The sequence below is a fragment of the Microtus pennsylvanicus genome, chromosome 6 (assembly GCF_037038515.1).
Source record: "Microtus pennsylvanicus isolate mMicPen1 chromosome 6, mMicPen1.hap1, whole genome shotgun sequence".
Classification (NCBI taxonomy): Eukaryota; Metazoa; Chordata; class Mammalia; order Rodentia; family Cricetidae; genus Microtus; species Microtus pennsylvanicus.
Genome location: NC_134584.1, coordinates 2,320,680 through 2,348,083, shown reverse-complemented (window position 1 = coordinate 2,348,083; position 27,404 = coordinate 2,320,680). Strand labels below are relative to the sequence as shown.

The 27,404-nt window shown below is 56.9% G+C and overlaps 3 protein-coding genes across 5 annotated transcripts; 2 read left to right on the top strand and 1 right to left on the bottom strand.

Moving 5' to 3' along the window:
- Positions 1–205: 205 nt before the first annotated feature.
- Positions 206–9,722, top strand: Ptbp1 (polypyrimidine tract binding protein 1). 2 transcript variants are annotated; one of them, XM_075975589.1, is made up of 14 exons: positions 206–342; positions 2,011–2,041; positions 4,008–4,080; positions 4,237–4,556; positions 4,644–4,814; positions 4,891–5,001; positions 5,074–5,248; positions 5,422–5,499; positions 6,143–6,288; positions 7,294–7,327; positions 7,733–7,825; positions 7,939–8,155; positions 8,285–8,362; positions 8,436–9,722. In XM_075975589.1, exons 1-14 carry the CDS (start codon positions 335–337, stop codon positions 8,566–8,568), a joined length of 1,668 nt encoding a protein of 555 aa, XP_075831704.1. In that variant the 5' UTR covers positions 206–334; the 3' UTR covers positions 8,569–9,722. The 2 variants fall into 2 exon arrangements, with proteins under 2 accessions (XP_075831704.1, XP_075831705.1); XM_075975590.1 differs by lacking the exon at positions 5,422–5,499.
- An 85-nt stretch (positions 9,723–9,807) lies between these two features.
- Positions 9,808–18,499, bottom strand: Plppr3 (phospholipid phosphatase related 3). 2 transcript variants are annotated; one of them, XM_075975587.1, is made up of 8 exons: positions 18,363–18,499; positions 18,103–18,223; positions 12,276–12,461; positions 12,057–12,192; positions 11,733–11,928; positions 11,591–11,648; positions 11,344–11,517; positions 9,808–11,159 (listed from the first exon to the last, which is right to left on the bottom strand). In XM_075975587.1, exons 2-8 carry the CDS (start codon positions 18,175–18,177, stop codon positions 9,864–9,866), a joined length of 2,121 nt encoding a protein of 706 aa, XP_075831702.1. In that variant the 5' UTR covers positions 18,178–18,223; positions 18,363–18,499; the 3' UTR covers positions 9,808–9,863. The 2 variants fall into 2 exon arrangements, with proteins under 2 accessions (XP_075831702.1, XP_075831703.1); XM_075975588.1 differs by having other exon boundaries at positions 12,057–12,156.
- Positions 18,500–18,552: 53 nt separating this feature from the next.
- LOC142851673 (myeloblastin) lies at positions 18,553–26,983 on the top strand. The gene is made up of 5 exons (XM_075975591.1): positions 18,553–18,785; positions 24,916–25,081; positions 25,338–25,479; positions 26,307–26,537; positions 26,675–26,983. The coding sequence occupies exons 2-5, from the start codon at positions 24,978–24,980 to the stop codon at positions 26,831–26,833; spliced, it is 636 nt and encodes a 211-aa protein (XP_075831706.1). The 5' UTR covers positions 18,553–18,785; positions 24,916–24,977; the 3' UTR covers positions 26,834–26,983.
- The last annotated feature ends 421 nt before the right edge of the window (positions 26,984–27,404 follow it).

Below are 27,404 nucleotides of genomic sequence, written 5' to 3'. Positions count from 1 at the left end.
ATGCTATCACGTGCGCCGGCTCGTTCACGCCCTCCCCCTCCCCCACAGGTCGTTTCCGTCCTCCGCCTTGACTGAAGGACGTCTCGCCCAATAACCGTCTGCAGCCCGTCTGGGTTTCGCCCTCGGAGTAGCGCCCTGGCCAATGGGAGGCGTTGGCGGGGGCAGGCACGGTTAGCCACGCCCACCGTTCGCGGTGGGAGCCAATGAGTAGCGCGCGCGGGGGACGTGTGCGGGCGTCTCCGCCATCTTGTGAGTCTATAACTCGGAGCCGTTGGGTCGGTCCCTGCTATTCCTGCGCCTCCGCTCCGTCCCCCGCGGGTCTGCTCCGTGTGCCATGGACGGGTGAGTAGTGCCGCGCCCCTCGCCCGCCTCTCTCGGCACCGCGTCCCCGGCTCGGCCGCCACGCACGCCGGCCCCTCCAGCCGCTGCGCCGCGCGCGCGCGTGGCCGGCCTCCGTCCGCGTGGCGCGCTCGGAACCCCGGGCGGCGGAGATCGGCGAGGAGCCAGGCTGGTTTAGGGCGGCCGCACCCATACCCTTCGAGCCCACTCTCCCAGCGCACTTCCGGCGGCCGCGCGCTCCTCCGGAGCTCCCCGGAGCCCCCTCCCCGCGTGCACGCGCTCCCCGGTGAGCCGCGCTCACAGGAAGCGGGCCGGCGCGCTGGCCCTTCCCGCTTCCCGTCCTCCAATGGGTGCCGGCTCTCCGCGTGCCCGACGGATGTCCCTTCTCGCTCCCCGTCCGGCCTCGCGCGCGCGCGTGCGTGCGTGGGCCTGAGGGCGCGCGCCCTCCCCGCCTCGTGGGAAGGTGTCGCGAGGATGGGTCCGGGTCCGCAGTCCCCGACCGAGGCGCGATGAGCCGGAGCGCGCGCTGGCCTGGCCTCTGGCCTCCTGCGCGCTTCCGCGACGCGCCGCTGCGCTCGGCAAACTTTTGTTTGTAGTTTCGGGTTTGTTTTGGAGACGGGGGTCTCAGTGTAGCCCAGGCTGGCCTCAAACTCAAAGGTCCGCGCCCGCGCCTCCCGAGTGCTGGGACTAAAGGCCTGCGTTGGAAGTTCAGACTTTTTTCTTGAAACTTGTTTGGGTTTTTCGAGACAGACTGACCTTGAATTCCTGAGGTTCCCAACTTAGCCTTCATAGTGCTGTGAGTCACCACGCTTAGTAGCAGCTTTGCTCTTTTCTTTGAAGAATCAGCCCTACAAAATAAAGTATTTCGGCGTGGCCTCAGGACTTGTCCCTGTTGCAGTCCTCCTGTCCCGGCCTGAGTGCTGATGTGACAACGCGAGAGCCTGCAGATGCAGTCGGTTAGCGAGTTACCAAGACTCTTTGAGCCGGATGTGGTGGTGTGCACCCTTAATCCGGGCCGAGACGGGCAGATCGCTGCGTTCCGGCTCAGCCGGGTCTTGTAGAGAGACTGTCCCAAATGGTTTTGTAAGACATGCAGTAAAGCAGAGAGGTGCCCACTAACGATCAGTGTCACGCAACCCAGGCACCACTTCCCTAGGCGGAACTCTTGGAGTCACTTGGGAACCTGGCCAGCCAGGGCAGGCTTGCTGCTGCCTGTTAATGCGGGCTAGGTGCAGCAGGTGAGGCGGAGTGCAGTCACGAGGGGCTGGGGTTGATCAGTAACCTAGGGTGTATCCGGGCAGCTCTGTTGGTTAGTAAATGGTAACAAGGCCACTTTGACTGCCATCAGCCGCCTGGCTCTGGAGCTCCCCGCCCCCACTCAGGAATCAGTTTTTGGCTACTGCCTTTACCTGCTTTCTGGGCTTCTGGGATTATAGGATACCCAGGAGTCGAATAGTGGACCCGGGTCACTGGTAGACTTTGTAGAAAGTGGCCGGCCGCCTTAATGTGTTTGAAGGCAGGAGCAGGGTCTTGCATGGAAGGAGGGAGGGGCTCCGAGGACAATGATGGCCCCCTTTCAAGTGGAGACTCAATGGGTGGCTCACTTCCCTGCCCAACTGGCAGAGGGCCCTCCAGGCCCCACGGTGCTGATGTCTCTTTTTCTCTCCACAGCATCGTCCCAGACATAGCAGTCGGTACAAAGGTAGGTGTTTCTTGCTTGGCATTGCACCCAGCCCTGCTGTAGTCAAAGCTAGACTGTGCCTGCTGTAAGGTGGCCTGCCCCTGGTCCAGTCTGCAAAGACTAGTAGGCAGAGGACGGCACAGGTGCATACACACTTGCCTCCCAAGTGATGTGTAAGACCCTTGTCTGGGTCTGACTGTCTTCATATGAGCAGTGGGCTCAGGCATTTGGGCACTTACTGAGTGTTGCCCGCCCACGTGGGTTTGGTTTGGAGGTGTGGCATGTTCTGAGGTGAAGATTATACACTTGTCTGAGTCTTTGCTGACCAGGCAGGTCTCCCCTGGACTCACATAGCAGGGGACAGTAGCACGCCTCTAGCTCCATTGGCACTTGGGGGTGGGGCCTAGGACTAGAAGGGCTGCAGGTCTGTGTGTCGAGGATTGGTCATGTTCTCTTGGGTGAGCTATTTAGAATTGCCTGTTAGGCCGTAGTGGGTGGCAGTAGTTCCTACCCTCAGAAGGCCCCACAGGTGAGACCCCAAGGTCACCCCAGCCACTGACAGCTGACTACCAGGCTGCTGTCTGGACTATCTTCTTTCCTGAGTGGATTGTCTGCACCTGCCTGCTGCTCTCCCTTCCCTCAGATTCAGACTAACCTGTGTGTTCAGTGGTGGAGGGAGGGACCCCACTAAGGTCCAGGCCTGCAGGTGATTGGGGGAGGTGTTGCTTGGTGACCTGGATTGCCTCGTGGCTCCACGTCTGTACAAGACTCCATTGTGGCTAGCCACAGAGCACACTGGGCAAGTTAGAAACAGGCAGCTCTGCGTGGAGAAAGAAACCAGGCCTTCCTTGCTCTGGACTGGCTGGCGAGCATTCAGAAGGCTGCGCTGACAGGCTTCCCTGTGCTGTGGTCTCACGTGCCTCTGTCCGCATAGCCACTTGGGGTTTTTGGCCCAGGTGCTGGAGTTCCTCCGATAGTCTGGGCTCCTGAATCTACTAGGAGACTGTTAGTGCTTCTGCAGCCTTCCAGGAACAGAACTACAGGAAGTGCTGCTCCTCCCGCCCAGTCCAGGCGGAAGTCACCCTCCCAGTAGGGTCAGGCCTGAGAGACCTCATGGGAGACTGGCTGCCAACAACAGGAAGTGACTTCCTGCAACTCTGATGTGGACACGGTGTTCTGGGCTTTGCATGTCAGGGTCTTGCCCCTCGTGCTGGGCAGATCCATGTCTCTCTGTAGCCCTTGATCTTAAGACATTAATGTGTGAGCTTCAGGTGGGTGCAGGACATGAGGGACTTCTTGGGGTTCCCAGGTGCTGATCTCTAGACCTGTTAGCTCACAGTGTTACTGGAGGATGGAAGTGAAGCCAGTGCCCTTGGTAATGTTCAGTGAGGGTGAAAAAAGACATGGATGAGATGGTGGTCCCGCGTCCCTTGGTGTTTAACTTCAGGATCTGTGGCTGGCTAGGAATAGATAACCAGGGAGCTCTGCGCCCCCCCCCCCCCAGTCTCTGGTCTGAGGCTTACTCTGGGTGGCAGGCCATCTCTTGCTGTACTGAGCCTACGTAGGTCCTCTGGTTTCCAGGGAGGGGTTGGCTCAGCAAATTGCTTCTGGCAAGGAGGGGTCCCCACTGTGGGGTCAACTTGGTGTTCCCCAGTGAGTGGCTTCCATCACTGGATGGTCCCACTCACCAGGTATAGCCACTGTCTCTCCTTGGAGTATGGCCAGGGCAGCAGGGTTGAGCTTTGTTTCTGTGGAAGCTGCCAGCACCTCTGCTAGGAGGATACCATGAGGCTGGCAGCTGTGTGCTCTCCCTCCCACATGGCTGCTGGCACAGAGCCTCAGTAACCACTGAAGGCTGCTGGTCATGAGCACTAAGCCACAGGCAGGCTTAGGACGTTGTACACATCCCTGGGGGTTGGTGTATGCTCGGTGGGTAGGAAAGGAGGAGGGGTCAGCCTGGAGTTGAAGCTTCATGCTCTCTTCCTAGCGGGGATCCGACGAGCTCTTCTCCACGTGTGTCAGCAACGGCCCCTTCATCATGAGCAGCTCGACTTCAGCAGGTGAGCGTGCTCAGGCCACACACTTGGCCTTTCTCAATCAGGGAGCGCCCTAGGGAAGCCTGGCTTGGCAACGGGAGGGGTTGGGGAGAGTAGGACCCAGCCAGAGGCAGGAAAGGGCTTGCAGTCTCCCAAATGCACCCATATTCAATTTTTCAGCCAATGGAAATGATAGCAAGAAGTTCAAAGGCGACAACAGGAGCACAGGGGTTCCATCCAGAGTCATCCATGTCCGCAAGCTACCTAGTGATGTCACTGAGGGCGAGGTCATCTCCCTGGGGCTGCCCTTTGGGAAGGTTACCAACCTCCTTATGCTGAAGGGGAAGAACCAGGCCTTCATTGAAATGAACACGGAGGAGGCTGCCAATACCATGGTCAACTATTACACGTCAGTGGCACCCGTGCTGCGTGGACAGCCCATCTACATCCAGTTCTCTAACCACAAGGAGCTCAAAACTGACAGCTCGCCCAACCAGGCGGTGCGTCCGCAGGGCAGGCACAGGCGGGTGGGTGGTCTGGCTCCTTGCCTCAGCCCTGGGTCGCAGCTCATGATGGTTCATCCACAGCGTGCCCAGGCAGCCCTGCAGGCCGTGAACTCTGTGCAGTCTGGAAATCTGGCCTTGGCAGCCTCTGCTGCTGCCGTGGATGCTGGAATGGCAATGGCAGGCCAAAGCCCAGTGCTCAGGATCATTGTGGAAAACCTCTTCTACCCAGTGACCCTGGACGTGCTGCACCAGGTGGGTGGCTACATGCCCGACACCAGGGAGTGGGTCCCATCTGCCCGCAGCTGGGGCTCACACAGCTCTCTTGCAGATCTTCTCTAAGTTTGGTACAGTCCTGAAGATCATCACATTCACCAAGAACAACCAGTTCCAGGCGCTGCTGCAGTATGCTGACCCTGTGAGCGCCCAGCACGCTAAGCTGGTGAGTTGGGCTTCTGGTGAGGTGGGCAGTCGTATTCTTGGGCCACACACACTCACCATTGTCTCCCCATAGTCGCTGGATGGCCAGAACATCTACAACGCCTGCTGCACGCTGCGCATTGACTTCTCCAAGCTCACCAGTCTCAACGTCAAGTACAACAATGACAAGAGCAGAGATTATACTCGGCCCGACTTGCCTTCTGGGGACAGCCAGCCTTCTCTGGACCAGACCATGGCGGCAGCCTTTGGTAAGATGCTGTACTGAGTTGCACCAAGTCAGCGGGGTGGGAAAGGCCACCTAGTTCTGTCAGGCTCCCCGCCACCCTGGCACTGCACAGCCCAGCCACTCAGCAGTCCATCCAGCCCATGTCCGGCCCAGCCGTGAGGTGAGGTGCAGTGATTAGTGTCTGTTTGTTTCTAGGTGCGCCCGGCATAATGTCAGCCTCTCCGTATGCAGGAGCCGGGTTCCCTCCCACCTTTGCCATCCCTCAGGCCGCAGGTATTCATGCTCATCCTGACCCCGGCGCCTGCATGCCCACACAACCCCATAGCTGCTGCTCATAGACCGGGATGCCTCTGGCCCTGAGTATCAGGTCCCGGGCCCCCTTGTGGGGAGAGGGGAAGGGGCCTCTGGCAGCATTCCCAGGCAGGTAGGGCAGGGCAGGGCAGTATTAGGCAGGCTGGGCCAGGCGCCCTCCGATGGTGTTGCAGATGAGGTACTAATCATGCAGTCTTTGGTCTGGTTCCCTTCAAGCACCTTGGGCGAGGACGAGGATGCAGTGTCCCTAGTAGATTGAATTTAATGGCCTGGTAAGCAAGTGGCCTCCAGGGCTGAGAAGCATGGGCCTCAGCCTCCGCGTGCCGCCCGAGCCTGCATGGAGGAATGGGCGCCGCATGCGTGCACAGCCGGCCGTGTCTGTGGCAGGCCCTGCTTGCAGAGGGCCCGTGTCGACCAGAGCTTTTGTGCTGTCGGGCGCATGTAGTCTGAACACACTCGGACTGGCCATGGTGCCAGGCAGTGTGCGTGGCCTCTTGGGCAGTCCATAGCCAGATGACACCTTGTGGCTGTTTGTGAGAAGAGGGTGCCTGCCTCTTCTTGGCACAGCCATCCAGACTCAAATCCACACTACTTTCCCTTGCAGGTCTCTCTGTTCCTAATGTCCACGGAGCGCTGGCCCCCCTAGCCATACCTTCTGCTGCTGCCGCTGCTGCCGCTGGCCGCATCGCCATCCCAGGCCTGGCAGGCGCAGGGAATTCTGTCCTTTTGGTCAGCAACCTGAACCCTGAGGTATGTGGGTGTTGCTCTGCTCTGCTTGTACCTGGAATAGTGATGGGTGCTGGTTGACCACAGGTTCTGGTGGGCGCATTGGATGGCAGGCACAGTGCGCACAGGCTCGGTGCCTTCTGTCTGCTCCTGTCGGCCTCCGCTCCTCTCCAGCTGCTCTGAGGTTTTCTGTTTTCCTCTCAGCTCCGTTCGCACTCCGGCCATCAGTGCTCAGAGCCGGGGTGTTTTTCTTGCTGTACAAGGCAGTCTGAGTTAATTTGGGGCATGGCAAGGAGAAGGCCTGGGAGTGCCTGCTGGAGGGGTGGTGGCTCAGGCCAGTGCCAGCCAGCTTGTCTGTGGCGGGAGCTCTAGAAGTGGCCCTTGAGGCCCAGTGTTACTTTTCCAGGATGAGTCTGTGCGTGGCAGTGCCTCAGGCTGCTCTCTCTGGCTCCTGTGGCTCTCCAGGCCTGCCCTGCTCCAGCCAGTTCACTGCAGCTGTCCTGAGCTCCACGCCCGCCACCTGGGAACTAACAGGCTCCACTCCTTGCCTCAGTTCTTAGTCCTGGCTGCAGTGCTGGCCATGACCCTTGAGCCTGCGTGCAGTGCTTCTCTTCACACGCGTGAACGTGTGTTTGCGCGAGTGTGCGAGTGTGCGTGAGTGTGTGTGGAACACTGCCTCATTTTCCTATGTATTTACTGACCTGTGTTTTGCTACTTTTTTCTTTCCTCCCCTCCCCTCCCAATTTTTTTTTCTTGCCTGATCCGGAATTTCTTTGCCAACTGACTGCACGGTTCTTCTGCTTCCTGTTGTTGCTTGAAACAAACAAAACATAAATCAATAAAAACAAACTCCCCTCTCAAACCCGCTCTCCGGAAACCAACCTGCTCTTGAATATTAACATCCTGACAACTTCATCATCATGAACCTGCTCGCCTGCGGGGACTGTCTTCCTCGTGGACGATTGGCACTCGCCCCCTTGACCTCTCCCTCTCCCTGTCCCCTGCTGCCTTCCTCTGCTGTCTCTAAAGAGAGTCACACCCCAAAGCCTCTTTATTCTCTTCGGTATGTTATTCTCACTTTTATTATCTTGGTTTCGTTTATTTGATTATTTTACACCCTGCGATGTACTATTGAGTTTGTGTTTGGCCTTCTGCCTCGGTCCGTGGTTTGCTTCCGGTTTGCGGATTGTACTGAGTAGACACGCATGGTTACCACCCTGCATGCTTCCAGAGCTAAGCGTGTCAGTAGCATGTGAACTGGGCTGTTCTGACAGCTGTCTGGAGTCCGAGACTGCCAAGCACAGTGCCCGTTAGCAGGCCTTGGACTATGAGACGCAGGCTCCCGGTACCCACTAAACAAATCTGGCCGGCGAGAGCTTGGGGCGTGAGGGGTGGGGAGTGGGTGGAGTAAGTGGGTGGGAGAGGTTAAGGGGCCGGGCATCTCATTCTCTCTCCCTGGGCTTCAAAGGCGTCTATGGTGATGTGCAGCGGGTGAAGATTCTGTTCAACAAGAAGGAGAATGCACTTGTACAGATGGCCGATGGCAGCCAGGCCCAGCTGGGTGAGAGCCACTGGAGGGGGGATAGGCGTAGGCTCATCCTGACTGCGGCTGCTGGTGGGAGCAGGTGAGCGTGGGGCCTGCTGCTTATGTGTTTGTTTCCCACCCTTGCCCAGCTATGAGCCACCTGAATGGGCACAAGCTGCATGGGAAGTCAGTGCGCATCACACTGTCAAAGCATCAGAGTGTGCAGCTGCCTCGTGAGGGACAGGAGGACCAGGGCCTGACCAAGGACTATGGTAGCTCACCTCTGCATCGCTTCAAGAAGCCGGGCTCCAAGAACTTCCAGAACATCTTCCCACCTTCAGCCACTCTGCACCTTTCTAATATCCCGTGAGTGAGTTAGCCAAAGGGTAGCTTGTCCTTTTGTGAGCCCTGAATGGTTCCTAGTCTTTGTCTCTGCCTGCTGCTGTCCTTGTATGGTGTCCCACACCCAGCTAGATGCCTCCTGTCTGCCTGCAGGCCCTCTGTGTCAGAGGATGACCTCAAGAGCCTCTTCTCCAGCAACGGTGGTGTGGTCAAAGGCTTCAAGTTCTTCCAGTGAGTACAGCCCCCCCCTCCCGCCTTCACCCTGCTTGAGCTCCTCTGACCACCCTGCACCCCATCCCTGCAGGAAGGACCGCAAGATGGCACTGATCCAGATGGGCTCCGTGGAGGAGGCGGTGCAGGCGCTGATTGAGCTGCACAACCATGATCTGGGCGAGAACCACCACCTGCGTGTGTCCTTCTCAAAATCTACCATCTAGATGCGCGTGGGCCTGCAACAGCTTCCACCATTCCAGAAAAGCCACTTTAAAAGCAGCTGAAGTGACCTTACAGACCAGAGATTTTATTTTTTTAAAGAGATCAGTTTACCTGTTTTTAAAAAAATTAAATCTAGTCTACTTTGCTGTGGCGGGAAATGGCTTAGGCCACCAGAGGCCCAGTCAGGCCCGGCACCATGCCTTGAGGAGCTCAGGCGTGAGGCCACAGCGGTGCCCCCGAACACAGCCGCTTTCTCGTGCCTTACAAAACCAGCCCACTTGCGGCCACACACTCACCCTCTCAAGCCACCAAGTCTGTCCCTAGACCTGCCGGTGAACCGAGGCCTGCACTGCAGGCCCCTATGCCGTACAGGAGCCGTGGCCACTGTCCCCACCCCTTATAATCAAGTGACATGATTCTCCGGAGGCCAGGCCATCCTCAGCTGCCGAGCCTCATGTGACCTTTGTATTCTGTTCTCTGTGGTCACAGACACCTGTGCCTAGCAATATTTCCACTTGACCAAATACCCAGATCTTTTTCCATTTATAAGAGATAGAGTTTTAAGTAACTTTTTATAGCGATGATACAGTGGTATGTGTACTCTTTAAGCTTCTGTGTCCCTGTGCTCATCCCCTCCTTCCTGGTGACCAACTTCCGGGTGGGGCCCAGGCCAGTGCTGCCCCTGCCTGGGGAAAACAGCCCTGAGACCATTGGGCTCCTACCTTCAAATTTTGGACCAAAGTTGTTTTTTTGCCTGCCTCTGACTAGGCCCAGGTGAGGGGCTGACCTCCAGGCCTTAAAGCCCCTTGCGATACGCCCATGTCGTGCCTAGCCTGTCTCTAGGGGAGGGGTTCCCTGGACCTTGGTTCTGTGAAGGAGTGGCAAGAGTGTACATATTTATGATTTTTATACCTGTGTGGGGCTGAGGCAGTGCAGCAGTTTTTTATGGTGACAGATATATATTTTGGTAACAACTACAGGCTCAGTATTGTCCCAGGGCCAGCCCTGGCTACATTCCACCCTGTCCCAGATGGTATGTTGGGAAGTTTCCATTAAAGCAGTTTTCTAACCTGTGCCTTCCCTGAGCCCTTCATTCTGAGCTGTAGAGGTATCGCCCGGGCTGGGCCTGGATTCAATAAAATGCCTGTGTCCTGTGCCTCTGCCTGTCATTGGGCACTGGGGACGGGAGGGCTGGGAAGCTGCATGTGTCTTCTCGCCTAAGTACCATCCAGACAACAGGATAGTGTCACGTCAGCCTTTATTGGCGTCCCATGTCATTCCCTCCCCCAAACCAGGTTTAGTCCTGGTACCTGCGGGCCTGCATCCTCCTATAGTAACTTTCTGCCTCAGCTTCCATTTCCCGGTCCCCCAAGCCACCCACCTGGCGCCTCATGGTGGATTCACGGCTGCTTGCACCTAGGGCGCCATCAGTTGAGCCTTGAGGGGGCAGCCCCTCCCCAGTGGCAAGGTTAACAGTGGCAACCGCCCCAAATCGGGCCTCCTCCTGGTCCACATCACTAACTGGAGACCCCGAACCCATGCCAGGCTGTTTGCAGCTACTTCGAAAGCCCAGCTCGTAGGAGCCATCGCCCTCCACAACTTTGGCCTTCCATTCCCAGGGTGTGCTGCCCGCAGACAGGTGCACCACGGGGTGGTGGGGCGCGTGTGCATCGATGGTGACAATGCTGGCAGAGTCTCGGTCTGATGGGGAGCGGTATTGTGAGGAGTCTGAGCTGGCGCTGGAGGATGAGGCCGTCTCAGCCTTCGGGCCCCCTGCTGCCTTGGACATGGCAATGACCTGCAGAAGCCTAGGTGGGTTGACCACCCGTGGCTGTGATGGAGCCACAGCCACTGGGGCCCCGCCCTTCTCAGCCATTGACAGCCATTTAGCCCGCACTGATGAGCTGCTCTTGGGTGACAGGCCAGCTCCAGCCTGCACTCCTTCTTCAGGGATGTGCACAAGAGGTTGGGGCCCTGGCCTTGGAGGAAGAATGACTCTGGGCCCAAGCCCTGGACGAGCCTGGACAGTGGGGTAGAGTGAGGGTGGCACAGGCCCTTCCTCCTCCTCTTCCTCCTCCTCTTCCTCCTCCTCCTCCTCTTCCTCTGCCATGGGCTCCGCTGGGGCCCGCAGGTGCACGGGGCTGCCCTCATCGGGTAGTCCCAGGCCACGGCCCTCCAGGGACTTCTGCTTCCACTCACTGATTAGCTGCTTGGAGCGGGAGGCATCGAGGGGCACGTGGATGGTCATGTGGCGCCGTGCAGGGTCATCCAGCGAAGGCGTGCTGACGCGGGGCAGTGTGTTGCTGAAGGTGACCATGCCCTCCTTGCCCATGGGGCTGCGTGGGGCCAGCAGGTCCACATCCACACTAGCCCGCTTCAGGCTGCCAAGAGATGTCTTCTCTCGGGCCACAGGCCGTGGCACACCCTCTAGCCTCCCCGGAGGGCCCAGCTCATCGGTGCTGACAGACTTATTCTGCTGATACATGGACTCATGACCCCGCTGTGTCAGAGCTCGCAAGGCGTCCTTGGCAGGAGCTGGCAGAGGCACCTTCTCTGCAGGTGGTGCCTGGAAGTTGCCCACTGCATGGCAGGCCTAGGGATAAGGATTTGCATGAGGCCTGCTACCCAGCAGGGGACAGTACCTGCAGGCCACAGGGAGGCACCATCATTCTGAGGATAGGTGCATGCAGAACCAGTGGGAGAAGCCTTCCTTCACACCCCAGCCTCTTGCCACTCAGCCTCCTCCCTCAGACCTCCTCGTCAGCCCCCACTCTCACCAGGTAGGCAGCGATGCCGGCACCAATAAGAAAGCCAGCGTAGACATCTACAGGGTGGCTGCGGTACTGGGTGATCTGGGTGAGGCCACAGACGCCAGCAGCGATGGCAAAGGCAAACACAAGGATGGGCTTCAGCAGCTTGGTGGTGTCCGAGATGACTGAATTGAAGTACATCTGGGCCGATACATAGGGAGGTCAGGTTGTGCCTACTGCCCACAGAGGGCACAGCACTGGGCGCATCACTCACCGACACGTAGACAGCGGCAAAGGCCGACAGAGTGGCGTGCTGAGACGGGAAGGTTTTCCTGCAAGAGGCACGATGTCAACCCTGCTGGACTAGGGGCAACCTGCTTCCCTAAGGTCACTGCAGGGCTTGGGGTCCAGCTCACCGTGCCGACAGGATGGCATGGGTGTCGTGACCAGAGCAGATGTCCTGAGTGATGTAAGGGTTCGCCTCACAGGATGTGCCCAGCAGAGTGTAATTGGGTTTGCAGACGGTTAGGAAGAAAGGCGTGTGGTAGCCGGTGGCCAGCTGGATGACATCGGTCACCAGAGCCGTGGCACACAGGCCAAACACGTGCACACCTGAGGGCGAGAGGGCCAGGCCAGGGGAAAGGAGCAGGGGAAGAGTGTTCCCCCAAAAGCCCATCCACTCTGTAGCCGCCCCCACGAATGGACATTAAGGCAGGATCAGGGAGCCCACAGTCACTCACCTACAAAGCGCACTGTCCGCCTGAGGAAGGAGTTGAAATTGCAGCCACCTGCATTGATGCTGCCCTCGGTGCCCCCTGGGCCACGGCCCCACAGCCGGGACTGCAGGCAGTAAACCAGGCCTTCGCCAACCATGATCTGCCCCCCCCCAGGGACAGGCAGGTCAGGCAGGGTCACAGTGAGAGACCCAAGCACCCAGGGTCCTGGTACAGGCTACTCACAGATGCCGCGGGTGCCGCAAAGGCCAGACTCAGCAGCATGAGCAGTGGGATCAGCTCCTCATTGGTCTCCACATAGGGCATGGACAGCGAGCGGTCGTAGCACTGGAAGCCCACCTTGGCCGGCTTGAACAGGTCAGTCAGCTCCAGGAAGTACAAGGACACAATGGAGGAAGCCACGATAGGCAGCTTGGGGGAGGCAGATGGTGGTCCAAGTCACCGGCCGTCCCACCACAGCCTTAGGATGGCACAGAGATCCATTTCTGCAACCAGCTATGCCGCAAAGGGAGAGCCATTGCACAGCCAGGAAACGGCTCAGCCACACAAGGGCTCCCTCGGTACTCAGATCCATCTGCCACTCACCCACCACCTATCCATCCGTCCACTATGTATCCTGTCTATCCACTCAGCCATCTGTCCATCTACCGACCCATCCATTCAGCCAGCATCCACCCACCCACCCACCCCTCTATTCATCCACCTACCTAACCATCCATTTGTCCACCTATAAATCCATCCACCCACCCGCCCGTCTGTCCGTCTGCCCGCCCGTCTGTCCGTCCGCCCACCCACCCACCACTCATCTGTTCATCCATTTATCATACATACACACATACATATATTCAGTTTATAGCCCTCTCCTTTCGGCTGCTCCTTGACCAGGCTTACTTAGTAAGTCCTGTCTTACTTAGAGCAGCTTCCCTAGTGGCATTTCCCTATGCAGCTTCAAATGGCACCCAGCATGTGGCTGGTGATGAGGTCTCTCATTCATGCCTGAGGCCTCTGTACCAACCCGGCGTATGTCTCCACCACCCAGAGTATGATGCCCGTGTCAGTACTTCCAAAGAACAGGGAGCCATGGCTCCTGAAGGTGGTACCCTGGGACCCAAGCAGGGAAATAACTGTCATTGAAAGGACCTGGGGAAGTGGATGAGGGAGCTGGGCTAGCATCCAAGGAGCATCCACGTCCCAGGCTGACCTCAGACTCACAGCATAACTGAGGATGGCCCTGAACTCCTGATCCTCCTGCCTCAGTCTCCTAACGCTGAGTGACAGGGGTGGGCAGTTTGCCTCAGGTTAAGGAGTATTTATTTCTTGTTTTTATTTTTTTTGGTTTTTTCGAGACAGGGTTTCTCTGTGGCTTTGGAGCCTGTCCTGGAACTAGCTCTGTAGCCCAGGCTGGTCTCGAACTCACAGAGATCCGCCTACCTCTGCCTCCCGAGTGCTGGGATTAAAGGCGTGCGCCACCATCGCCCGGCTGGGAGTATTTATTGATCTCCTTCTGTACAAGAGGTCTGAGGTAGAGGAATAAAATGGGTGACATCTGCCTGGGATGCAAAAAGGGAATGAATATGGTCGGTGGTGGTGATGGCGCACGCCTTTAACCCCAGCACTTGGAGGCAGAGGCAGGCGAATCTCTGAGAGTTCATGTCTAGCCTATTCTACAGGGTGAATTCCAGAACAGCCAGGGCTACTACACAGAGAAACACTGTCTTGAAAAAACAACAACAAATGTGTGTGTGTGTGTGTGTGTGTGTGTGTGTGTGTGTGTGTGTGTGTAAGCCAAGGGCTGGAGAAATGGTGTGGAATGGTAGGAATGTTGCCAGCTTTTCCAGATTGGAGTTCAATTCCTGGCACCCACAGGACAGCTCACAACCTTCTGTAATCTAGTTCTAGGGGCTTCTGTGTCCTCTTCTGACCTCCACAGGCTCCTGCATGCATGTAGTGCTCATGGCAAACATCCATCAACACAGATACATAATTTATCAGTATAGTCAGAATAGGGCAGGGCGCACCTTTAATCCTGGCACCTGGGAGACAGAGGCAAAGTCAGTCAGAGCTACGTACTGAAACTCTATTTTCAGTAAATAAATAAATCCTGGATACTGGGCGTGGGGGAGTGGTGTGCACCTTTAATCCCAGCACTCCAGAGGCAGGAACAGGCAGATCTCTGTGAGTTCGAGGCCAGCCTGGTCTACAGCGTGAGTTCCAGGACAGATAGGGCTACAAGAGAAACCCTGTCTCAAGAAACAAAGCAAAACAAAACAAAAAGTTGGACGGTCAATAGCTAGGCAGGAGAGAGATCGCTGGGTTGGAGGGTAGAGAGAATAAGGAGGAGGAGAAATCTAGGCTCAGGAGAGAGGGGAAGGAGAACAGAATGAGGGAGAAAGAGGGACAGGTCTGGGGCCAGGCAGCCACCGCAGGACGTACAGAATGAAAGAGGTAAAAAGCCCCAAGGCAAACATAGACGAGGAGAAACAAGATAAGTTATAAGAGCGATCTAACTAATAACAGTCTCTGTGTTGGCGTTTGGGGGCTGGCTGGTGGCCCAAAGAAAGTCTGCTACATTTCAGTATGTAATGGAACTGGCTACACACACAAGACAGTGTTCAGCGGGTTACATGAAGAGTGTGCCCATAGTTTTAAAACAACTCATACAGGATGTAGTGGGTTGTGGCTGACCTGTGTCAGGTGAGGAAATAAACTCCCTTGCCTGTAGATGAAGGTTTCCTGTCTGAACTGCCCCACCCCCAGGAACCAGCTCAGAGGCTGAATGCCAATTATAAAGGCTCGGCCAATAGCTCAGGCTTGTTAGTACCTAACTCTTACACTTAAATTAACGCGTATTTCTATTTATGCTTTGCCATGTGGCTCATGGCTTGTTACCTCATTTTCTACACGACCTACTTGTTCCACGGATAGCTGACTGGCCTTCCTCCTGACTCCACCCTCCTCCTTCCCGTCATTCTCAATTTCGTTTTCCCACCTAACTTTCTGTCAGCTTTTTATTAACCAATGAGAGTAACACATACTAATGTAGCAAAGGATTGTTCCACAGCACACACAGACGCGCACACCCCTTCCCTCTCCCTTCCCCTCTTTCTTTCTGAGACAGAGTTTCCCTGTGTAACAGCCCTGGCTGGCCTGGAACTCACTCTGTAGATCAGGCTGGCCTAGAACTCAGAGATACAACCTCCTCTAGGCATTCATCACCACACCCAGCCTGTCCCTGCCTTCCTTCCTTTCTTTCTTCCTTCCTTGCTTGCTTTTTTGTTTTTGAGACAGGGTTTCTCTGTATTGCTTTGGAGCCTGTCCTGGAACTAGCTCTTGTAGACCAGGCTGGTCTTGAACTCATAGAGATCCGCCTGCCTCTGCCTCCCGAGCGCTGGGATTAAAGGTGTGTGCCACCACCGCCAGGCTAGCCTTTCCCTTTCCATTATTGGGTGGTGAGGAAGTCAGACCTACTGTGGGAATCAGCATAGCTTTTGTGCCAGTCGTAGGGATAGAACTCGAGTTGTCGGGTTTGCTGGCAGGAGTCTTTATCACAGCTGCCCGTCAGCCCATAGGATTCTTTATTTACAGGGTGTGTTGGAGCCTTGGCTCCATCTGTACTGAAAATAAAGCAACAGCCAAGCGAAGACAGCCTAAGGCCCACGCTTTGGTTAAGATCTGCTGCTCACTCAGGGTGCCAGCACCAATGTGGGCAAACACAGCAGGGCGTGTGAGATGCTGCACTTCCCTCTGAAGGCCGTGGCCGAAGAACAAATCTGAGTTCTGGATCAACTTGGGCTACTTAAAGAGAACCAGTCTTGCTGGGCAGTGGTGGCGCACGCCTTTAATCCCGGCACTCAAGAGGCAGGCGGATCTCTGTGAGTTCAAGGCCAGCCTGGTCTACAGAGCTAGTTCCAGGACAGGCTCCAAAGCAAACAAAGAGTCTCTAACAAACTACCCTCTTCCCAGCATCTGTTCTTCGAGGGCTTCTCAGCCTGCTCCTCCATTGGGGGAACAATGCAGGCTCATCCAGGTCTGTGTGAAAATGAAGATTCAGAAACAAGTTAGTGTGCAGGTGTGGGGTAGAGGACCTCGTGTGCACAAGTCAGGTCCTCCCTGCACAAAAACCCTTCTCAGTGCGGAGCCTGCCTGCTGCCGAGCATAGACCACATGGTGGGAGTGAAGAGCCGGCTCCTGAAACCCCTCCTCTGAACCTCCACACTCCCGCCACCACACACGCGCGCACGGGCACACACAAACACACACACACACACACTAACAATATTTAAAGCCGGGCGGTGGTGGCGCACGCCTTTAATCCCAGCACTAGGGAGGCAGAGGCAGGAGGATCTCTGTGAGTTCGAGACCAGCCTGGTCTACAAGAGCTAGTTCCAGGACAGGCTCCAAAACCATAGAGAAACCCTGCTCGAAAAACTTAAAAAAAAAAAAAGAATATTTAAAAACCTTTAAAAAGAAGACCTTATGTTAAAGAGGAAAACCTTAAAATAATAAAATGAGAAGAAGTTGTCCTTAGGGGAAGAACACTTCCTTTCCAGGTGCCAGGACCCAAGTTCAAGTCTCCAGCACCAGGCAAGGTGGGTGCTGCCTGTAACTTGGGTACTACCAGGTGAGGCCATGGAGACCCCCATGACGGACCCAGTCAAAGAGCAATGGAGGAAGACACCTGCTGTCATCCTATGACTGTGGAGTGAGCTCTCACCACCCACCTTAGCACCGCATGGTGGTCTGCGCTATCACAGCGTCCCAGCACCAGGGAGGCAGAGACAGGAAGGCTGAGTTTGAGCCTAACATGGAATACAATCAAGTTTCCATCCAGCCTGAGCTACAGAGTGAAAATTCAGAATGAGGCTGAGGAACTGAGCTCCCATCCAGAAGGCCCGCAGTGAGGGTCTAGGGGGCGTGGTCAGAGCAGAGGGGCCTCCTGGGAGAGTGATCGTGGGGTAGAGTCTCACCCAGAATCCACAAGGGAGGGGCTGGGGGTATGGTCAGAGGTAGGGTCCTGCCTAGATTCCTATAGTGAGGGGCTGGGCATGTGGTCAGGGATGCCCCACTCCAAGCATCCCCCCCAGTGAGGGGCGGTGGGCGTGGTCAGTAATGGAGCCCTGCCTAGACTCCCCCATGAGGAGCTGGGGGCGTGGTCAGGGTGCAGCCCCCTCCTAGAATTCCCAGTGAGGGGCTGGGGGCGTGGTCAGGGTGGAGCTCAGATCTGGCAAGGTCCAGATCTGGATTCTGTTGCCAGTACTAAAGACAATCATGAAAATAATTTTAAATGAGCAAGAACAAAATAGCTGTAAGCAATTTCTGGAAGGATTTCAAAGGATTCTAATGAGAGTCAGCCTGAGGGTCTGGTTAATCTATTGTCATGTTGGAACTTAATTAAGCATTCCCCCAATTGCTCTGTGGCCCACACAGGGTCACCTGAGGCCCACACAGGGTCACCTGCGGGGAGGGATCCGCTTTGGGGACGAAGCTGGGCTCCAGGCTGACCCGGGGCTTGTCTGTCACCCAGCTTCTGTCCCCATCCGAATCCTGTCATTCAGAGAAAAACCGCCATCATCCACACTTAGTATGCACCAAGTGAATGCATGTATTGTCTTCTATTTTTAGACCCCTCAGTTCTGCACCACAGCTGGCTAGTCTTGGGGGGCGGCACGCAGCCTCACCATTAGCAGAAGAGGGCTTAGATACATCCAAGGTGCTGTAGGGCCAAGTCCCCAGCACCCACCCTCCCCAGTTGGGGCTTGTTCACCATCATGCCCCAATTTTCAGACCTAGCTTCTCACCCATGTCCTTCAAAGAAAGCCCACCATCCTAGCATTTTCCTTGTCTGTTCCCACAGTCTAAAGGACCCTTCTGCATTTCTGGAACTCCTACTCGACCTGCAGAGCCCTGCTTCTTGGACCCAGCCTTATCCCCAACCCAGCTTCAGGTGCCGTGGTTCCGCGGTGCAGGCTCCTGTCCCCGCAGCGTGGAGGCGACGGTGTCTTAAGCTCCACGCCATGGAAACCTATCTCCGTGCCCCCCCTCCCCAACTCACCTCTACGAAATAAAAGCAAGGCAAGAGCGTCATGCTGTCCTTCGGCGTTTTATTCTTCTCCTTCATAGCAATCATGGTGACGCGGGCGCTGTAGGCCGAGGTTGCAGGGGACAAAGGCGCGCTGGAAACCAGGAGGTGCGCAGATGGAGTTCCCACGTGGCGACACAAGGGATAGACAAAGCCGCCCGGGGAAACTGAGGCTGAAGCGGAAGGAGGGTACTTGGGAAAGGAGGATGCAGGAGCGCAGACGGCTCGCTCACCTGGGAGGGCGGAGTCCGCCGCAGAGCGCGGACACAAAGCCCGGGTCCCCGCGTGGGAGGGACGCGAGGCCGGGAGCGGTGCGCGGGGCGCGGGCTCTTTGTCTGTGGACTCTGCAGCCGCCCCGGCCCCGCCCCGGCCCCGCCCCCGGCTAGGGCGCCTCCGCCTCCGGCTCTGCGGGTCTCAGGGTCTCCGGCCCCGCGGGGGATCGCAATCCGGGTCCCTTCTCTGCCCTCTGCCCCTGGAACGCGCCCTCCGTGCGCCTTGCGCGCGCACGATCAGTCTCAGGGACCTAGGGGCGGGCGGCGGAGTGTGGGGAAGGCGAAGTCCCGCGGCCCCAAATCATCTCCCTGCGTCTCACAGTCGCCGAGTCCTCGGGCCCCCACGTCTTCCGTGCCCGCTGCTCGCTGGAGTCGGTTGCCATGGTGAGGTCCCTGGGCGCCTGAGGGAAAAGAGACAAAGACTCCCGGGTGGAGGGGCTGCCCTCACTCTACTTTCCCCCTCGTCCCCGCCCCTCCTATTCTCCATCCAACCTTCAGGCCTGCTTCACCCACCCGCCTGACCCTATACAGCCGATGGCCTGGAGGATAAAAGCACCTAGACAGCGCTGGCTCGACAGAGGCAGCCCAGTAAGGTAGCCACCGCATCCCAGTTGGAGCAAACCGAGGCCCAGAGAAGTTAGGAAATCATTCTGTCGGTATAGTGAGTGAGCTTACTGTATACCAGATCCCTAACAGACACTTGGGATTCCCTGAGCTACGGCTACATAGTAAGACATTGTCTTAAAATAAGAACTAAACTGGGGGCCTGGCTGTGGTGGCGCACGCCTTTAATCCCAGCACTTGGGAGGCAGAGGCAGGCGGATCTCTGTGAGTTCGAGACCAGCCTGGTCTACAAGAGTTAGTTCCAGGACAGGCTCCAAAACCACAGAGAAACCCTGTCTCGAAAAACAAAACAAAACAAAAAAAACAAAACAAACAAACAAAAAAAAAGAACTAAGCTGGGGTTAGCCGGTCGTGCTACAAGCAGGAGGCAGGAGGACCTCGTTCAAATCCCCAGCACCCACATAAAAATCCATCCATGGTGTCATATCTAACCCCAGCGCTGGGGAGAGCAGGACCGAATGATCCTGTTTCCAAAAAACAAAACCAGGCCTGGGCGGTGGTGGTGGCGTAGGCCTTTAATCTCAGTACTCTGTGAGTTTGAGGTCAGCCTGGTCTACATAGCAAGTTCCAGGACAGCCAGGGCTACAGAGAAACCCTGTCTCAAAAAACCAAAACCAGAACAAAAACAAACAAACAAACACAAAAACAAAGTGGGCAGCTCAAAGGGCACACGAGCAAACAGGGAAACAGGCAAAATGCAGGGCAAGGGAGTAAGCACAAGGTCATCTGAAGAGCATGGAGAGTTGATCCATGGAGCACCTACAGTGTCCACCCTGCTCTAGTGTCCTGCCCACCCCACTAATTCCCCCACTGCCCACACCACTGCCCACACCACTGCCCCTCCACTGCCACACCACTGCTCCCCCACTGCCCACACCACTGCCCACCCCACTGCTCCCCCACTGCCCACCCCACTGCCCACCCCACTGCTACCCCACTGCCCACACCACTGCTCCCCCACTGCCCACCCCACTGCTCCCCCACTGCCCACCCCACTGCTCCCCCACTGCCCACACCACTGCCCACCCCACTGCTCCCCCACTGCCCACACCACTGCCCACCCCACTGCTCCCCCACTGCCCACACCACTGCCCACCCCACTGCTCCCCCACTGCCCACACCACTGCCCACACCACTGCCCACACCACTGCTCTCCCACTGCCCACACCACTGCCCACACCACTGCCCCTCCACTGCCCACACCACTGCCCACACCACTGCCCACACCACTGCTCCCCCACTGCCCACACCACTGCCCACACCACTGCTCCCCCACTGCCCCTCCACTGCCCACCCAACTGCCCACACCACTGCCCCTCCACTGCTCCCCCACTGCCCACCCCACTGCCCACACCACTGCCCACACCACTGCTCCCCCACTGCCCACACCACTGCTCCCCCACTGCCCACACCACTGCCCCTCCACTGCCCACACCACTGCCCACCCCACTGCCCCTCCACTGCCCCTCCACTGCCCACCCCACTGCTCCCCCACTGCCCACACCACTGCCCACACCACTGCCCCTCCACTGCCCACACCACTGCCCACCCCACTGCCCCTCCACTGCCCCTCCACTGCCCACACCACTGCTCCCCCACTGCCCACACCACTGCTCCCCCACTGCCCACACCACTGCCCCTCCACTGCCCACACCACTGCCCACACCACTGCCCCTCCACTGCCCACCCCACTGCTCCCCCACTGCCCACCCCACTGCCCACACCACTGCCCCTCCACTGCCCACACCACTGCCCCTCCACTGCCCACCCCACTGCTCCCCCACTGCCCACCCCACTGCCCACACCACTGCCCACACCACTGCCCACACCACTGCCCCTCCACTGCCCACACCACTGCCCACCCCACTGCCCACACCACTGCCCCTCCACTGCCCACACCACTGCTCCCCCACTGCCCACACCACTGCCCCTCCACTGCCCACACCACTGCTCCCCCACTGCCCACACCACTGCCCCTCCACTGCCCACCCCACTGCTCCCCCACTGCCCCTCCACTGCCCCTCCACTGCCCACACCACTGCTCCCCCACTGCCCCTCCACTGCCCACACCACTGCCCCTCCACTGCCCACACCACTGCCCCTCCACTGCCCACACCACTGCTCCCCCACTGCCCCTCCACTGCCCACACCACTGCTCCTGCTCTGCTCTCTGTCCATCCCATTACTCAGTGTTTGTTTTCCCAAACTCAAGCTCAGCTCAAGGTTCAGAGTCTCCTTATGGGAACAGCAAGTTCCAGGCCTAGTGGCCACACACAGCAGATGTTCCTGCTCCACAGAGGTGCCCTGCATGAAGCCAGGCATGGTGGTGTGCTGCTCTTGGGCAGATGAGGCAGGAGAATTGCTATGAGTTTAAATAACTCCTGGGCTGCACAGCAAGACCCTGTCTTAAAACAAAACCAAAAACAGCCAGGCGGTGGTGGTGCACACCTTAAATCCCAGCACTCTGGAGGCAGGAGGCAGGAGGATCTCTGTGAATTCAAGACCAGTCTGGCCTATAGGAGCTAGTTCCAGGGCAACCTCCAAAGCTACAGAGAAGCCTATCTTGAAAAAGAAAATCAAAGAAAAGAAAAAGTATTTGGTGTGGCAGGTCCATTCCTGTCATCCCACACCCCAGAAGATGAGGCGGGATTGTTGTGAGTTCCAGTCTAGCCTGGGCTACAGACTGTACTGCAGTCAGACTGTGTCTCAAAAAAAAGCACTTGGGAGGAAGAGGCAGGCGGATCTCTGAGTTTGAGGCCAGCCTGGTCTACAGAGTGAGTTCCAGCACAGCCTGGGCTACAGAGTCTCCATTTCAAAAATGGAAACAAACAAGTTACAGAGAGGATGGTAAAAGTGGCCCACGCAGGCTCAAGGACATCACTGTCCACCGGTGTTCAGGGAAAGGGGTGGGCCAATCCCCCTGGGGCAGCCCTTCACCATAGTTCTTGGGGCACAGGGCACAGGAAAGCAGCAGTAGAGAAACCCAGAGGGGGACACAGAGACCTAGGGGAGCCTTGGGCTCAGTTTCCCTGTCAGTAGGAGAGGAGCTTGGGTGACCTCTTAGGAATTCTAGTGTTGAAGGAAGGTCCTGGGAGAAGGAGGAAGCTGTGGCAACCAGTGTGACCGGCAGGGGATGAGTGGGGGAGGAGGATTTGGGGTCTTCCAGGTGGAATCTCCACATGGCTATGAGGAGCTGGGCTCTGGTGGCCATATGGCCTATGAGAGATCTGGATGTCAGCAGTGGCTAGGGAGCCTGGGCTGGTTTAAGATCAAGGGCTTGATCTTAAACATCGTATCCTAAAACTCTGCTGTAATCCCAGCATCCAGGAGGCTGGACCAGTCCTAACCCCAGCACTCAGGAGACAAAGGCAAACACAGCTCTATGAGTTGGGGGCCAGCCTGGTCTACATGAGATTTTGTCTCAGAAATGTCCAAAAACAGAAGCTCCATTCAGCCCTCCCCAGGACGGGACACGCCGTGCCACCCGAGCGATGGAAGGTCACTAAGGAGTCTCCCTGAAGATCAGAAGACACTGGTGTCTCAGCCTCATGAGCTCAAGCAGGAGGAGGTGTGGGATGAGGAAGAACTTTGGATGGTGCCATTACTCTGAACCAACACTGGGCCCAGAGTCTCCCTAGCCGTTGGGTTGTGTAAGAAGTTGTCCTGGAACCCCGTGGACCTCTGCCAGCGAGGAGGCTACATTTCAAAACGAAAAAACCACAGAACCTTTCTCTCTCTCTCTCTCTCTCTCTCTCTCTCTCTCTCTCTCTCTCTCTCTCTCTCTTTCTCTCTCCTATTTCCAGTCTAACTAGTCTGTGGTTTCTTTCTCTTTGTGTGGTTTATTATTTTAACTCAATTTAATTAATTAACTTCTTTATTTGTGGGCTGTCAAGACGGCTCAAAGGGGAAAGGCATTTGCTGCCAAACCCGACTACCTCAGTTCACTACCAGAGACTCATATATGGGAGGGAAGAATTGACTTCTAAGAGATGTCCTTTGACACACGTGCACGCGCGCGCACACACACACACACACACACACACACACACACACGGGAGGGGGAGAGAAAGAGAGAGAGAGAGAGAGAGGCATGTAGGAAGGAAAGAATTAATTTTTGTAGTACTGGGGTGGAACCCAGGGTCTCACATCCTAGGCAAATACTTCACCATCCCCCATTCCATTAGCTATATTCCAGCATTCTGAGTTTAGACTGTTTTATAATAAATGGATATATTTGCCCTGTGATCCCAGCACTTGAGAAATGGAGGCAGGAGGGTTGATATGAGTTCTGGGTCATCCTGAGATTTAACAAAGGGGGGGGGGGTGATGGGAAGGGAAGTGAAGTAAAGGGAAGGGGGCTGGGAGATAGCTCAGTGGGTCAAGTGCTTGTGGCACAAGAGAGGATTGGGATTCTGGTCCTCAGAACTGTCCCTGTCCCACACCTGGTGAAGAACTCCCTGCTTGTATTCCCAAGTTTGGGTGGGAGCAGGGCCAGGCAACGACAGGGATTCCCCACTCCACCGCAAGCAGCAGCTAGTGAGTAGGCAAGTCCTGCCTCTGTGTCAGGCGGTGAAGACCTGAGGGACATGTCTTGGCCACCTCAGGCATCTATGTGTCTACACATCTGCCTGCACAAAAATAAAAGTGAGAGAAAGAAACAGAAAAAAGCTAGTTATTTTTTTAAAGATTTATTAATTTATTATGTATGTATCCCTGCATGACAGAAGAGGGAAACAGATCTCATTACAGATGGTTGTGAGCCACCATGTGGTTGCTGGGAATTGAACTCAGGACCTTTGGAAGAGCAGGCAGTGCTCTTAACCACTGAACCATCTCTCCAGCCTCAAAGAGGAGGCTGGGGCAGGGCAGAGGGGAGTTCAAAGCCAACCACTGCAGAAAGGGAACACACACTACCACACTAAGGAGAAATAATAATGATCCCTAAAGAGAAAACCCAGGCAGGATATGACCAATTGGATCACAGGGCCCTGTGGCTGTCAGTCAAGGCCTCTTCCAGGACCCTCAGCATGCATTGGGTGGCAGCTGGCTTCCCAGGCCTCCATGAGAGACCCCTTTATCCTGCCTTACTGCATACTCCCCTGGGCCCCAAAAATGGAAGGAGGAAGTGGAATACCCAGCCCGGCCGGCCTTCAGCCACCATTCAACGGCTCCCCACAGAGCTGGGTATAAGAGGGGCTCAGCAAGCAGGGGGCCAGGAGCCTGGCCATGGCCAGAAACCACCCATCCCCCTGCTGGGTTCAACCCTTCCTCCTGCTTGCCCTGGTCTTTAGCGGTGAGTAGGGGTCTGTCCATCAACCAGTACTCTCCTGGCACAGCTGGGGAGACCAGGGCACCCCTTGGCTAAGTGCTTGGGAGGAGAAGGATGAAGAGGGAGAAGCCTAGGTCTTTGGACAGGGTCTCACGTAGCCAAGATTGGCCTTGAACTCACTTTATAGCCAGTTTGGGCTCCTGAGCCTCGAGTCTCACCTCCCCGTACTAGGATGGCAGGCTGCCACCACCGGGCTGGCTTTCTGTGGTGCTGGAGATGGGTTCCACGGCCTTATGGGTGCTGAGCAAGTGATCTGCCCACTGAGTTGCAGCCCAGTTTCACTCCCTTGATTGTTTTCTCTTAGAAGTCTCTATGACTGTGCTACCCAGAGGCCCTTGCTGTAGGGGGGGATTTCTAGGGAATGCAGAATTGCAGAAACTGGGATTAGTGGCGCAGGCCTTTAATCCCAGCACGGGCAGGATCTCTGTGAGTTCGAGGCCAGTCTGGTCTACAGAGTGAGACACAAAATAATAACCATAGATTCAAGCCAGGACCCACAAATCCTCCCCAGGCATGGGTCTCCCTGAGGCCATAGCACTGACTGAAACCTTCCTCCCTCAGGTGCAGTCCAGGCCTCCCAGATCGTGGGTGGACGTGAGGCTCAGCCCCATTCTCGGCCTTATATGGCCTCCCTGCAGCTGAGCAGGTCCCCTGGGAGCCACTTCTGTGGTGGCACGCTGATCCACCCGCGGTACGTGCTGACGGCTGCCCACTGCCTGCAGGACATGTGAGTACAACAGCCAGGGCCAGTGAGAAGGCTGCAGGGCTTAGCTGACCCACCAGGCTGGGTGCCCCGTAGTCACTTCCCCTCCCAGTCCTTTCCCTCTCTCCCGGCCTCAGCTCTGCCCCAGTTTCTACTCCAGGAAACTACCATAAAGCTTTCCTCTCACCTAGACGACTCCAGTGAGGGGCTGGGGCGTGGTCTGGGGTGAGAGGGCCTGGGTCCCTGTAACAGACAAAATTCCACGACCCTGGCCCCACAGCCCCTGGCAGCTGGTGACAGTGGTGCTGGGTGCCCACGACCTGCAAAGCCAGGAGCCTGAGCAGCAGAAATTCACCATCGTTCAGGTCTTCCAGAACAACTACAACCCTGAGGAGAACCTCAATGATGTACTGCTCATTCAGGTAGGTCGGCCCCGCGGAAGACACCGGGAGCACCTCTTTTTTTTTTTTTTTTTTTTTTTTTAGTTTTTCGAGACAGGGTTTCTCTGTAGCTTTGGAGCCTGTCCTGGCACTAGCTCTTGTAGACCAGGCTAGCCTCGAACTCACAGAGATCCGCCTGCCTCTGCCTCCCGAGTGCTGGGATTAAAGGCGTGCACCACCACCGCCCGGCCGGGAGCACCTCTTTTATGCCGTGCCGGGACCATGAAGGTGTCAGTGTCTCAGCTTCTGCCCCAGCTGTGCTTCCTGTCTGGTGCGCTTGGTTGGTGGCCGCAGTTAGGGTTAGGGTTGAGGCTACGTTTTGGTTACTGTTGGGGCCATGGCCAATGTTAGGGTTATGGTCAGAAACGGAGCCTGAGTTAGGGTCTGGGTCAGGATTAGGGTTAACGGGGGGGGGGGGGGGGGTGTACAACAGTCAATCTCACCGCGGGAAACCTTCCCTCTGCATCATGCTGTACGAACCGACAGCTCTCTCCAGAGAGTTTTTCCTGAGAAGCTGGGACTGACCACCAACAAAGCTTCAAAGCTCTCCACTGAGCAGGGTATTCAGTTGAGTTTTTGTTTGGTTTTTGTTTTTTGAGACAGGGTGTCTGTGTAACAACCCTAACTGTCCTGGAACTCGCTCAGTAGACCAGGCTGGCCTCGAACTCACAGAGATCCGCCTGCCTCCCGAGTGCTGGGTTTAGGGCATGAGCCCCCACTCAGCTGTTGCTGTTTAAGTGCTCGGCCTGAAAGAGATGTTAGGTCCCTAGGGTGGCGGGTGGGGAGGAGCCCTCACATCTTTTCTGCAGCTGAACCGGCCAGCCTCCTTGGGCGAGAAGGTGGCGCTGGCCTCGCTGCCCCAGCAGGGCCAGTCTCTGGCCCAGGGCACCCAGTGCCTGGCCATGGGCTGGGGCCGCCTGGGCACCCGCGCGCCCACGCCACGCGTGCTGCAGGAGCTGAACGTCACGGTGGTCACCTTCCTGTGCCGGGAACACAACGTGTGCACGCTGGTGCCACGGCGGGCAGCTGGCATTTGCTTCGTGAGTGCTGGGCTGGGCCGTGGGAGGCGTGGCCTGTGATTGTGGGGCGGGGCCTCTGGTGGAGCTTGACTCTTCCCAAGTGGCCTCATCCAGGCCGACTTCGGTCAGCTTGGGGACGGATCACTCTTCTGCCTCAGGGAGACTCGGGCGGCCCCTTGATCTGTGATGGCTTTCTCCACGGAGTCGACTCCTTCGTGATCCGGGAATGCGCTTCCCTCCAGTTCCCCGACTTCTTCGCCCGGGTGTCCATGTACGTGGATTGGATCCACATGGTGCTCAGGGGCGCTGAGCCTTGAGCTACCCTTCTGCACTCCAGTCTGTCTGGAGCAGGGTGGTCCTTCCAGGCTTTTCCTCCAGCTGGATCCAGCTCTGCACCCCCTGGAGTGGAGCCAGCTCTGTCCCCCAGTCCATGTGACCTCAATAAATCTGAGAAGTATTTAAAAGCTGTCTTCTGTCTGTCTTACCTCATGTGGACCTGGGATGTGGCCAGAGCCTCGGTGTCGGTGTCGGAGGCCGGGGATTTACCACAGGGGTGGAGGGGAAGCCAGGCTCACTCCCAAACCGCAGCGGTTGGATTCAGCACCCCCTTTGCTTCTCACCTCCGTGTCTCAATTTCCCTAACTAGAACCGGGACACATCCCAGACGTGGATGTGGGGCTGGTGGGGTTTGGTGAGGTGTCCTCCAGCTTCGGACTCCTTGAAGCCCGGGCTCTTTTCACACCACAGTGGGTAGGGGCTGGGCTTCTCGGGGCCTCACGGTTGTGATCCTGTCAAAGCAGATAGGAGGCCTTCCTGGTAGAGGAGGCAAGGTGGACGGCAGTGGGAAAGCCGGGAGCAGGGGCCGGGACCCAAGGGACGGGCACAGCG